Source organism: Carcharhinus amblyrhynchos, chromosome X, assembly GCF_965287045.1.
Source record: "Carcharhinus amblyrhynchos chromosome X, sCarAmb.v2.hapA, whole genome shotgun sequence".
Classification (NCBI taxonomy): Eukaryota; Metazoa; Chordata; class Chondrichthyes; order Carcharhiniformes; family Carcharhinidae; genus Carcharhinus; species Carcharhinus amblyrhynchos.
Window position 1 is genome coordinate 16,879,294 of NC_137359.1, and position 14,361 is coordinate 16,893,654.

Below are 14,361 nucleotides of genomic sequence, written 5' to 3' on the forward strand. Positions count from 1 at the left end.
AGTTCTATTTACAAACAGGGCAGAAAAAGACACAAACTCAATTTACAAGATAATGTTTGGAATGCATGTCTTTACAGGGAATCAAGTCTTAAAAGGTACAGACAGTGAGAGTGGAGAATGCGTTAAGCACAGGTTAAAGAGATGTGTATTGTCTCCAGGCAGGACAGTTAGTGAGATTTTGCAAGTCCAGGCAAGTCGTGGGGATTACAGATATTGTGCCTCTGATCTTCGGATAAGCATTCTCCAAGGCGGCCTTCACAACACACGACAGCAGAGTCACTGAGCAGAGACTGATAGCCAAGTTCCACACACGAGGACGGCCTCAACAGGGATCTTGGGTTCACGTCACACTATCTGTAATCCCCACGACTTGCCTGGGCTTGCAAAATCTCCCTAACTGTCAGATACTGGGAGAACGTGTAAACTCCACAGTCACCCAAGGCCAGGATTGAGCCCAGTTCCTGGCACTGGGAGGCAACAGTGCTAATCACTACCATAGGTGGTATGGGCCACTGCCAAACCACACGCGCTGTAAGCAGCAGAGGTAAAATCAGGACAAACAAAGCACAGTGCAAGTGATTGTGGTTTTGAGGGTGGAAAAGAGGGGTCTCATTCCAGTTAAAAATAACTAAATGCCAATACAAGAAATAAGTGGAGGGAACAGAAAGGATAATGAAAGAGAGGAGCCAACACAGAGACTGTGGATTAGCACCCATCACTGAGTGTGGATCCAGATTGCAATATTATACATCAGTTATGTACAGCGCACAAGCACATTGGAAAAAAGTAGTCATTACAAAGTCCAAGTGTGTACCAGCATATATGCCTTACAAAGCAAAAGTCAACTTGCCCTCTCATATTGCAGAGTTGCCCCCAATAATTTGGTGCCCCTCTGCTTAGGCACACAATTTGGGAACACTGATTAATTACTGGCCTAACAGACAGAGCCACAGTAATGAAGACAAAATAGCTCACAACTGGGTTCTGGCAGAGAGACTAAGTTGCAATTAATTTGCAAACCAGAGACTTTCCATAGGTTGCCTGGCAAGCATCGGTGGAAAGAGAAAGTGTTAGTGTTTCAGGTTGATGACCTCTCATCCAAATCAACTCTGCAGAAGGTCACAGATGCTGTCAGACCTACTGCGTATTTCAGTTTTTATTTCCACTGTCTTTCACTTTCCAGGGTTTAATGCCTGCTCTGACAACTTCAGCTGAGTGAGGAATATATTTTTGCACTCCACAGGCTGTTAGATACTGGATGCTAGAAGTGGACTGTCAGTTTACAAGTTCAATAATCCTCCCTAAGAGGAAAAGGAAACAACAGCTACCTCACGGAGAATGGCTTCAGCTCCAATTATGTAGTCAGTGTATGGCCTCAGACCAGCGAGTGCAGCAGGGGAATTGGACTCCACTTCCTGCAAAGGAAAGCCACAATAGATTTAAATCCAAACAGACATATGTGCACACACAGATGGAATGAGTAACTCTACCAAACTCTCACCCAAATGATGAAAGTAGCACAAGGGAATTCACGCTTATTTTTAGAAACTACCAATTGTTCTTTCTTGGTACATGACCAAATAGCAGCTCCTCACGAGTAACTGCAACCTGCAGCAACCAGTGAACGGGGAAAACTCAGCAACACAGTTCAGCTTAATCTTGCCCTCACCAGGAATTCAACACATGTAAACTTCCCAGAGACTAGGATCGTCGCTGATGTTCCTCCTCCCCAGTCCAGCATCTAATTATAACACTTGCTCCTCTGGCCTGGCTGGGCTCCGTCAAGATCAGGAATCAGACTTGCTACTTCCTTGCATCTGTATAATTCAAATGGCTGCTTTCCTTACTAAAGTCACTGCAGGAAGCTCTTTTCAAAAGAGGGAATTGATTCAACATAATCAGCCGTTTTTACAGAGAGTGGGCTACAAGCCATCTCATTGAGACGTATAAGATGATGAATGGGATGGATAGGATAGAGGTGGAGAGGCTCTTCCCGCTCAGAAAGGACAGTAGGACTAGAGGGCACAGCCTCAAGATAAGGGTGGGTGGGGGGGGTGCAGTTTAGAACAGAGTTGAGGAGGAACTTCTTCGCTCAAAGGGTGGTGAATCTCTGGAATTCTCTGCCCGTTGAAGTGGTGGAGGCTGCCTCGCTAAATATATTTAAGACGCGGGTAGACAGGTTTTTGATAGGCAAGGGGATTAAGGGTTATGGGGAGAGGGCGGGAATGTGGAACTGAGACACGACAGATCAGCCATGATCTTACTGAATGGCGGGGCAGGCTCGAAGGGCTGGATGGCCTATCCTGCTCCTATTTCTTATGTTCTTATCTCAAAAAAATGGGATTATCCAGTTGTTACATCCAATCCAACCCAAATGTGGGTAACAAATGCCGGCAAACATCAACTTCAAGCCACAGAATCCATACAGTGCAAGAGGCAACCATTCAGTCCATCAAGTCTGCACCGACCACAATCCCACCCAGGCCCTTTCCCCATAACCCTGCTAGCCCCCCGGACATTAAGGGGAAATTTAACATGGCAAATCCATCTAACCTAAACATCTTTGCAGTGTGGGAGGAAACCAGAACAAACTCACGCAGACGACATGCAAACTCCACACAGACAGTTAAGGCCGGAATCGAGCCCACGTTCCTAGCGCTGTGAGGCAGCAGTGCTAACCACTGTGCCATGCTGCCCCAATAAATTAAATAAATGCACCTTAAATAGAAACAGACACCTACTTTACTGCTGGACAACGGCCCAGATTTTGCTATTAGAACAACAGTAAGGCTCATGACATTTAGTTATTTGTACACAAAGTGTACAACTACAGGCAAAAAGCAGATGTCTGCTTAGATGTGTGTATCCAGAGGCCGCTGCCCAAGTTGTGCTGCTCCACTGAGAATCTGGCAAAATGACCATCTCACCATCAGCCTCACCACTGACAAGCATCGAATAGGACACAATATTGATGCACTTGCACAGCAGGTTACTGAAAGCATTGTTAATTCCAGTCCAAGCATAGTTAATCACTGCCAGATAACCTTACTGGTACCGAGATATTGCAAATGTGGAATCTTTTTCCTTCAGGTTTTAATGACTGGAGGTTTCACAAAGGTATAGAACTTTAAAGTAGCTTTTTTAAAGAAATCTTTTATTTCAACTTTCTCTCTATCAAAGAAATCTCTCCTTCCCACTCTGTATAATTTGATTCCGAATTCACCCATGCTGATTTACATTTCTTTTGCACTTCTTGTGAGCACAACTCCCCAATTCTTCAATCTGATCGCTTCATGAACTACACAATCATCAGGTCCAGGGTGCTTGGACTCCTCTTGCTGCGACATAGAATCTCACAATGCAGAAGAGGCCATTTGGCTCATCGAGTCTGCACCAACCACAATCCCACCCAGGCCCTATTCCCATACATTCACCCTAGCTAGTCCCCCTGACAAAAGTGCAATTTGGCGTGGCCAATCCACTTAACCCACACGTCTTTCGAACTGTGGGGGGAAACTCACACAGACACGGGGATCAAACTCCACACAGAGTGACCTAAACTGGAATCGAACCCTGGTCTCTGGTGCTGAGAGGCAGCAGTGCTAACCACTGTGCCACCCAATTACAAGGTATTTTCTATGTTTCTAGAAGATGGGCAGAAGGGGCTCTTCTGAATAAGATGCTAAGCCCACCTGGGCAGAGATTAAATGATTCTATGGCACTATTTCAAAAAAAGGGAGTTATTGCCAACATGCTGGCCAATATTAGCTCCTCAAAAAGCTTCATTTATTAAAAATATAGTAATTCTAGTCAGTATCACATTGCTTCATGTGGGGACTCGCTCTGCGCAACTGGCTGCTGCACTTCCTACATATTAACTTAAAAGTACTTTATTGACTCTAAAGCTTTGAGTCCGGTGGTTTTGAAAGGCACTGTATAACGGGATCAAATACCTCAATACAGACGTAGGGAGGATAAATCAGTCTTTTCTTTCACACGCTTTACAATTCCCAATTGTAGACAGCTGTACCAGACTATCTCCGTGATCTTATGTTTTGCACTATCAACGGAGCCAAGAAACCAGCCACCTGAGTGTACAGAAAAGACTAGCCTGCAGGTTGCCCCTCCACCAGACTGACGGGCACTTCTAGGGGTGGGGGAGCCTGCAGGTGCCACCTGGGTGCAGTCAGTTAGACGACAAGCCTGCAGAGGCAGACTTTCCTGACTGTCTGCATCTCCCGCTCAGCTGAGCTAGCCGTAGGCTTCTTCCTTCAGCTGCTTCTGCTCTTTTCAATCTTCCACCAGCCCTTGCCTCATCCACCCAAGATCACTGTCTCCCAGCACACAATTCGGCAGGGGCAGGGGGGGTGTGTGGAGGGAAAACGCAAGCAAACTTTGAACAAACAAGCATTCCCCACTGCAGGAAAAGTGCCAGCGTGAACAAAGAACAGTACAGCACAGGAACAAGCTCTTCGGCCCCCTTAAGCCTGTGCCGATTACGTTGTCCTGTCTAGACAATATATAATTGCTTATATCCCTCTATTCTGTCTGTCCATGTGTCTATCCAGGTAAGTCTTAAATGTCGCTAACGTGTCTGCCTCAACCACCTCACTCGGCAGTGCGTTCCAGGCTCCCGCCACCCTCTGTGTAAAGAAACTCCCCCCCCACACCACACATCTCCACTGAACCTTTCCCCCTTATCTTGTGCCCCCTCGTAATTGTCATTTCTACCCTGGGAAAAAGCTTCCAACTGTTCACCTTATCTAGACCCCTCAATCAGGTCAGTGTGGTTAGTGTCTGGTTTATTCCAAGCAACTTTATGGCAAAGAGCTGCAGGGGTTAGAGACAGCATGACGATCGCAATGTAGGCTAAGCATTTTCTCACACTCTGTCTCCTCACAACACCAATAGGAAGCCATTTTCATTCCCTCCTGCTTTTCAGAGTAAATTAGCAACATTGCAGTGAGGTCACTTAACTTGAACACACTTTCAAAGCATACTTAGGGAGCATTTCACATACCAACACGTGCCAGACATTTTCATTTGCACCTTCAAAACTGCAGAAGCGAATACTAACTCCCAGCAGCCCCTGTCCACCCCACAGGTTACTGGGCGTTGCACTGATTTCTCGAACAGCCTGCGTCTTGGTGTTGTAAATGGCCATTTTGAGAGATTTTTCCACGTGGCCTACTAACAGGTCCCTCAGTGCGTTGTCATCTTTATCCTGAAAAGGAATGGAGAAACAAAACAAAAAGGTAAGAAAAGCAACCAACTGGGCAAATTCACTACCGTATAACAAAGGGCGTTTGATCCTGGTTTATGCCGAGTTCGCCAACTTCAGTAGAAATGTCAATCAAGAAGCTATCACCCATGATAGTGACACTTCTTACAGCACCAGGGACTCGGGTTTGATTCCCGGCTTGGGTCACTGTCAATGTGGAGTCTGCATATTCTCCCTGTGTCTGTGTGGGTTTCCTCCAGGTACTCCAGTTTCCTCCCACAATCGGAAAGACATGTTGATTAGGTGCACTGGCCGTGCTAAATTCTCCCTCAGTGTACCTGAACAGGAATGTGGCGATTAGGGGATTTTCACAGTAACTTCATTGCAGTGTTAACGTAAGCCTACTTGCGACACTAATAAACAAACATAGGACAACATCTCAAACACCCTGGACAATGGCTTTATTTTCTTCTTATTCATTTGTGGGACATGGGCGTTGCTGGCTGGCCAGCATTTATTGCCCGCCCCTAGTTGGCCCTTGAGAAAGTGATAGTGAGCTGCCTTCGTCAACAACTGAGTGGCTTGCTGGGCCATTTCAGAGGGCAGTTGAGAGTTAACCACATTGCTGTGGGTCTGGAGTCACATGTAGACCAGACTGGGTAAGGATGGCAGATTTCCTTCCCTAAAGGACATTAGTGAACCAGATGTGTTTTTCCGACAATGGTTTCACGGTCATCAGTAGATTCTTAATTCCAGATATTTTTTATTGAACTCAAATTCCACCATCTGCCGTGGCGGGATTCGAACCTGGGTCCCCAGAGGTGAATTTCTGGATTAATAGTCTAGTGATAAGTCTAATAGTCTAGCCATCGCCTCATGAAAAATAATAAGATGGCCCACACCACAAAGCTCAAAAGTTGAAGTTACAACACAAACCAAAATAAAGCTGCTCTGGAGAATCAGCCCAAGTAAACAGAATCTAATGCTGCAGTTCCATACTTCAGACAGGATGGTTAGTCCACCATATCTGCCTGCTCAGGTCAATGCTAAATATTTCATGGCACTATTTAAAAGAGCAAACACTTTGCCTTATTGTAACACACAGGTTGCCAGCACATAATGACTTCTTGAGCAAAGAACGGAATTTGCTGGAACTGTACCCAGCAATCAGGGAATGGGAGAAACTAAAACAAACATGCTGTACAATGAACTGAGAGGTAACATTTTGATGCACAGGAAATATAGTTGCAATAGTGCTGTTTAGCATTCATTCCCTACCCCCACTTTGGGACAGGTCCAAATCACAAGCAAAACATGCGTTCCACACACACTCACAAAAAAGCAAAGCATTTAATTCTGCAGAATCCCCTGTAAGCCAAGCTCAACACTTCATTATTGTCTCGGAGACACTTCCATCTTTCTGTAAGTGGTGAAACCATGCATGCCAAAAATAAAACAAAGAACAGTGACCATTTCCCTCCTCGCTTTGTGAAACAAGTTCAGAAGGGAAATGGGCCGTGGGAAATTATATCCCACAATGCCCAGCTTTGCATCAGACACTCCATAAATGGGGCAGAGAGATTTTGAGTCCAGATTCAGGAGGAAGATAGTGTCATAGCAGGATCGTCACTGGACTAGTAGTCTGGAGATCCAGACTGATACGGTGTGTGCACAGATTCGAATCCCATGGTGACTGCTGCTGGAATTTAATTTCAATTCCTAAAATCTGGATGAAAGCTAGTCTAGATGATGTTGACCATGACAACTAAGATCCATTGTTGTAAAAACCCATCTGGTTCATTAATGTTCTTTAGGAAAGGAAATCTGCTGTCCTTACCCAGTCTGGCCTACATGCAACTCCAGAGGTACAGCAATGTGGTTAATTCTGAAGTAGTCAAGCAAATCGCTCAGTTCATTTATTTATTAGTGTCACAAGTAGGCTTAAATTAACACTGCAATGAAGTTACTGTGAAAATCTCCTAGTCACCACACTCCTATTCGGGTACACTGAGGGAGAATTTAACACAGCCAATGCACCTAACCAGCACATCTTTCAGACTGTGGGAGGAAACCAGAGTACCTGGAGGAAACCCACACAGACACGGCAAGAACATGCAGGCTCTGCACACTCACCCAAGCTGAAAATCAAATCCAGGTCCCTGGCGCTGTGAGGCAGCAGTGCTAACCACTGTGCTGCCATTCAGGACAATTAGGAATGATAACAAATGTTGGTCATGCCAGTGACACCCACGTCCCATGAAAACAAGAAAAGATTTGCAAAACGGTGAACGATTTGATTAGATTGTTTTTAGGGTTCAATAAACTAGAAATGCAACAACGGGGAGATGAAGACTCTATTGTAGGACTGGAAGTGGCTGGCACCTTAGATATTTCCCCTCCCTCAAACCGCTGAAGCACACAACCAGCCACCGCTTTTCCAGGCCACAAGTCAGTTAAACATCCAGCTCACTCACACCAAGAACTATGTTCAGGGGAAACCCTCACCATCACCCCACTCTTCCCCAAACTGGCCATGATGACCGATTCCCACTGGGTCCAGAACGGCAGAGTTAACTGTCACTGACATGATCAGCCAGGAATCCTGTCTTTCAGCGCTCTCTGACTGTGGCACAAAGCTGGAGTTAACATTGCTGGAGGCTGGATTGAGAGGCTGTGGCAGGCCAAGGGAAGCAGAGCTCCAGACACTGAAAGAGCAGCCCTAAAAGATGACAAGCTCAACAAGGTGTGAGGCTTGATCCAAGTGTCGCCAAAGTGGATGATCGTATGAAGAGTATCGTTTATTGAAGCATAGAATCTTTACAGTGCAGACGACCATTCGGCCCATCGAGTTGGCAATGCATTAAAAAGGTAGAAGCAAGAGCAATAGTGCTGCCTCCTTTGGAGAACTGAGCAGTCAGCTAAATTAATCAATAAATTTACTACTGATAAAAAAACAAAATCACCAAAAACAAAGATTAATTAATGGGCAATGAGTGTATAAAACCAGTCCAATGACGTATAGGTTAGCTGGACTGGCCATGCTAAATGTGTGGGGTTATGGGGATAAAGTTGGGTACTTCGACAGTCAGTGCGGACCTAATGGGCCGAATGTCCTCCTTCTGCACTGTAGGGATTCTACAAAGGTTTACTGAAGACATGACTTTTTTGACAACAATACTCATCACTATTGATGCAGCAAGGTTTCAAGAGTAAATTACTGCATGGAGACACCAAGGGCATCAACTCACCAGCCTCGTATCACCTGCTGAAATGATAAAGTCAAAGAAGGGTTCCAGCCCAGCCCAGTATCCGGGGGAATTCTCCTGCACCTGCTCGAGGGAAAAGAGAACATTTTATCACAAAGTACCAGCCAGTCTTTTTACAATTAAAGTGTGGATTTAAACAAACAAAACACAATTACATAATCCCATCTCTCACACACCCTCCATGTGTTATTCTGGTATTTCAATTCAGCTCCTAACCACAGTGATGGGGACAGCAGTGGTTAGCTGCCTCAGTACCAGGGACCTAGGTTTGATTCCTAGCTTGGGTGCCTATATGTGTAGAGTCCGCGTGGGTTTCCTCCAGGTGCTCCGGCTTCCTCCCATAGTCCGAAAGACGTGTTGGTTAGGTAGATTGACCCAAACAGGCGCCGGAGTGTGGCAACTTGGGGAATTTCACAGTAACTTCATTGCAATGTTAACGCAAGCTGACTTGTGACACTAACAAAATAAAACTTTAAAATAAAAACAACTCTGTAGTTAGCAGAGTGAGTACCACTATGTCCAATCAGATTGGCATCCAACTGATTGGTTTTCCAGGAGTTGAGGGAAAATGTTGGGCACATTATCCTCAACATAAATCTAAACCAGCAGATGGCACCTCAGTTTAACATGAAGGATAGTAATTGGATTAATCCCTTGCAACAACTTTTACAGCATTCAAAAGGTGCCAAATTCAAGAAGGGAGAGAAGCCAGGGAAGGCGTTAAAAAGTAATACCCAATAACTAGGTTTTAAAAAGATCACTGAAAGTGACAAAGGAGAAAACCAAAGGGCGAAGAAATTTTGGATATCTGAAACAAGGCCACGGCTTTGGGAGTCCACAGACAGGGGACCAGCCAGCAAGGATGGGGTGGGAGACTGTGCATTATACAAGTTAGGACCAAGCCTTCAGACCTCAGGATGGGTTTGACTTGATAAAGATGGAGCTCAGGCATCAGCTGGCAAAGCATTGGGAAAAAAGTGTCAAGAAAGTCAAGAAGCATCAAATCAAGTGCTTGAGAAGTAGAGAGAGGGTCAAGAGAAGGCAGCAAATCTATTAACAGCTGGGAAGATTTTTAAAAATGGGGGATAAACTTCTAAACATCATGGGATAGGGCTGGAAGAGATCAGGGTAGTGGAGAATGGAGAAGCTGAAGGAGGCAGACAACTAAATCACCTCAATTTTGAAAAACAACAAATTCATGGGTTTCTTACACAGCATAAAGGTAAGAGAGCTCTCGGGATGATCCTGTACAAAGAGGTCATGGCCAGAGACAGCAAGACAGTACTGATTGAGTACTAACCAAACAAGGTATGGCAGTGACTGACTGCACCAATCATGCACCCAGCGCCAGGGGGCCCCATAATGTGAGGTTACAAAAGGTGGCTGCAGTAACAGAGGACTGTGGGGGTGAGACACAGCTAGGGGACATGAGAGGACAAGAGCACTAGAGCACCAAAACAGGGAGGAAGCACACTGACGTGAGCAAATGCGTTTGTGTGCTGCCCCGATTTGCTGCAAGAGTGAAGGCTCGACTGGTACCAAGTGCTTTATCCGACAACAATTAAACCGGAAACAATAAGAAACTTGCTGTTGCAAGCTTTCAAAACCTTTTAGCTTCTTCTGTATACCAGAGAGCCCAAACTAACACACAAATCAACTGATATCTGCTGACAAAAGTCAAAATGATTTAAGGGAGTAATTCTGTCAACAACGTGCAAATAGGATTTACTCAGTAAGTATATCATGGAGCATCCTATTCCAAGGTCCTGTTTCCAAACCCGAGTACAACATCCCAGCAACAGGAAGCCACACCCACTTCCACCACAATTGGACTGCCGTGAAACCATACCCCCCTCCCCCCTGCTGAAAGAGCTGAAGAATGGATAACTCTTAAGAGCTGGCATGTCTACAATGCACCTCCTACCGTACTGCAGAAATCCAGGATTATATAAACACAAGAGTTTTGTAGCTCTGATATATATTGTATTGTATGGCGGGTGGTTGGGGGGGGGGGGGGTGGTGGTTTGGAGGAATGAAGTCATTCATTTCATCTCCTTTTCCTAAGTAGCTTTCCCTGGAACTGAGCCAAAGTTAATGGATCAACACCAGCAGTAAGTGCCACGTCAGGAGCTTTCCATCCATTTAGGACAAAGACATGACTGGAGGCATTTTACAATGAACAGTCTGCAGCAGAGAGGTCAGCAACAAAACCAACCTACTAACTTGATGACCAATATTAAAATGCAATTGCTTAAAAGGGGTAATGTCAGTTGCTAAAGCTTTTTGCAATATTTAAGGATAGTCAGCAGTTGCACGCTACAAAATGCAAGGCATCCAAGAAGAAACCCTCGGCTACACGCCAGCGAGCCTAGAATTTGGGATTCGGGATATGGGAACATATTCAGTCCAAATCCTGACTGGCTCTGGTAACAGCACTGCGCACAAGACACCATCATCCACTAACTCAAAAAGAGGGATGGGACAGGAGGTGGAACTGTGCTTCGAGGAATATTTAGTTGAAGAAAAAGAAAAACATTAACAGCTCAGGCTACAGGGTTGGAGAGGAGAGAGAAAATGGTATATATATGGGGGCAGTAACATAACAGCCATGCTACCAGACTAGTAATCTGGACAAACTCAAATCCCACTGAGGCATTTTGGGTTCAGTTAACTAAATAAATGTGGGATATAAAAGTTAGCAGCAGTGATCATGATCAAACTGCAGAATTCTCACAAAAGCCCCTCTGGCTCACAAGCAGAGAAAAGGAAATCTGCTGTCCTTACCCAATCTAGCCTATAGGTGACTCTAGACCCACAGTAAAGTGGTTGGTGGTTGACTCTCAATCACCCTGGCAAGTTTCTCAAGTCAAATCGCAATGCTTGTCGGAAGACTCATTACCACATTCACAAGAGGAATTAGGGATAGGTGATAAGTGCTGAGCTTACAAGTGGCACTAACATGCTATGAACAGAACAAAAGATGGATGATAGAAATTTGACATTTGTAGAAATAAATATATGATCCGACACATTACAGAGACCATTTTGTGCTCTGCCCAAAAGCTGTTGGCTGCGATGCTTCATCCTGAATTGTTTGTCGCAGTTTTTGTCAGTACCAATGGCTTATTCTGAACCACATGCTAACCATCCAGCCAACTAAGCTACTAAAATATACTTCAATACTTAAAAAAACTATACTATTCAAACTGTACGTTTTAAAAATGAGGTACATTCCAATACTTAAAGCTACACTATTTAATACCGTATGCATGTATTAGAGTTTTAAAAATGATGAGCTAAAGTTTTATAAAGTTTTTAAATTAGTGTCACGAGCAGGCTCACATTAACACTGCAATGAAGTTACTGTGAAAATCCCCTAGTCGCCACACTCCTGTTCAGGTATACTGACTGTAAATTTAGCACGGTCAATGCGCCTAACCAGCACATCTTTCGGACTGTGGGAGGAAGCTGGAGGAAACCTATGCAGACACGGGGAGAGCGTGCAGACTCTGCACTGACAGTGACCCAAGCCAGGAATCGAACCCAGGCCCCTGATGGTGTGAGGCAGCAGTGCTAACCACTGTGCCACCCCAGATAAAGGTAAAGTCGCCATAGTCCCAGATGACCATAGGCGGTGGTGATTTAATATGAGGGTCACCACACGTCAGGTGAGGGGCAAGGTTGAGAAGATGGGGCCTTCGAGAATAACCTCAGCCAGTATGGGAATTGAACTTGCACTGTTGGCATTACCCTGCATCACAAACCAGACGTCCAACTAAGTGAGTTGAACCAAACCCCAGAATATATTAGCTTTTAATGAAGGATTAGAGATTTTTAAAAAGTCTAATACTGGATGTATATTAAGTTTAAAAATTAATGAGATACACTTCAATACTTAAAGCTACATTACACCATGCCAATGTGGGTGGCACATTGGATACACAGTGCTAACCACTGCCAAACAGGTGCCAGAGTGTGGCGACTAGGGGATTTTCACAGTAACTTAATTGCAGTGTTAACGCAAGTCTACTTGTGACTAATGAATTAACTTTAAAGATTGATTAGATATAAAAACGACTACATTCTTCTCATATTATTAGTTTTTAAAATGAGATATATTCCAATACTATATAAAGCCATTCTTTTTAAATATTGAATGTATAGTTTTAAGAATTAGATCCAAAAACTAAATTATGTAATGCATATTAGTTTTAAAAAGTGAGATGCTACACCATTTAAAATGTAGTTTTAAGAATGATTGATACAAAAACACTACATTCTAATACTGTAGCTAATCATTCTTAAAACTAATATACATACAGCATTTAAATAATGCATTTAAATGTATTGGAATATATCAATTTTAAAACTAATATGCAGTACTAGAATGTAGTTTTTTTCCTGCAAATAATTATTCTCAAAACTAATATACAATTTTAGAATAATGTTGTTTTTGTACAGTTTTAAGATTAGACACAGAAAAACACATTACCCTACTACCCTATTAGTTTTAAAAATGATACACTCCAATACTGTATAAATCTACACTATTTAAATGCTGTATTAGTTTTAAGAATGATTGATCCAAAAACAATATAATTCTAATACTGTATCTAATCATTCTTAAAACTAATACAGCATTTAAATAGTACAGCTTCTCCAGTATTGGAATGTATCTTTTTAAAACTAATATGGAGTACTAGAATAAGGTAATTTTTCCTGTATCTAATTATTCTAAGTGTTAAAATTAATATACATAAACTACATTCTAAGATTAGATACAGAAAAAAACTATATTCTAATGCTGCATTAAAAATGACACATTCCATCACTGTATAAAGCTGCACTATTTAAATGATGTATATTAGTTCTAAGAATGAGTAAATACAAAAACATTATTCTAACACTGCATTAGTTTTAAAAATGAAATACATTCCAATGCTGTATAAAGCTACACTATTTAAATGCTGTATATTAGTTTTAAGAATAAATAGAAGCGCATTATCCCAATACTGCATTTTAGTTGTGAAAATGAGATACATTCCATCACTGTATAAAGCTGCACTATTTAAATGTTATATGTATATTAGTTTTATGATTAGACACTCCAACACTTCAAGCTATACTATCCTAATATATAAAGTGTAAGGAGGATTAGGTATAGCCACACATTCCACGTGAGGCTCTCAGTGATTACATTCTGGGAGTTTTCAGATTGTTCACTCAAAATCAAGAAAAAAAGTGGAAGCTGCAGCTTTGTCTCTGCTGGAGAAAAGCCTGACGAAGCAGCCATTTGAGGAGCTCACTAACTCCAGCAACCACCCCCACCGCCCCTACTCGCCCACCCACACTCCCTCCCAACTTCCACAGCAAAGGCCTCCCAATCACAGCAGAGGCTGAATAGGCCTCAGGCCCAGCCCCGAGTCCCATTTCACCCTCCTTCTTTGTATTGCTGCCCACGTACCCGGAGAACATGGAAGCCCTCGGTCCTGCCGCCAGAGAGCGCGGCGCTCTGGGAGCCTCCCATGGGCGTCAGTCTGGATGCCGAGTCCGGGGAACAGCAAGCAAAGAGCGGCACGAAACTTCCAACCGGTAGAAGCTGGGGCGGCGGGGGGAGAATATCAATCCCCCCTGCACAATGCCGGACCGCCCCCTAGCAACCGCGGCTGACTGACAGCCACATCCTCCAATCCCCTTTCAGACCGTCCCGCTCGCCACCGTCTCATTGGCCGACAGCAGAGAGCCGGGGCTCGGTTGCGACCATAGCAACCCACCATGATTGACAGGGATGACAGCCATTTGGATTTGGTCCAAACCCAAACCTTCATGCTGTGCAACTCACAAAGATGTGTAGGTCAGGGAGGATTGGCCATG

General features: G+C 43.9%; 1 protein-coding gene across 4 annotated transcripts in view; it reads right to left on the reverse strand.

Annotated features, from left to right (window-relative positions):
- Nucleotides 1-14,134, reverse strand: part of LOC145361992 (Golgi reassembly-stacking protein 2-like) — a 45,704-nt gene extending 31,570 nt beyond the window's left edge. For all 4 annotated transcript variants that reach the window (XM_080218001.1, XM_080217999.1, XM_080218000.1 and 1 more), the window contains exons 1-4: nt 13,952-14,134; nt 8,470-8,550; nt 5,021-5,224; nt 1,329-1,415 (exon numbers count right to left, since the gene is read on the reverse strand). In XM_080218001.1, coding sequence (XP_080074127.1) covers nt 1,329-1,415; nt 5,021-5,224; nt 8,470-8,550; nt 13,952-14,014 — 435 coding nt within the window. In that variant the 5' untranslated portion in view covers nt 14,015-14,134. The remainder of the gene's footprint in view (nt 1-1,328; nt 1,416-5,020; nt 5,225-8,469; nt 8,551-13,951) is intronic.
- Nucleotides 14,135-14,361: the final 227 nt, after the last annotated feature.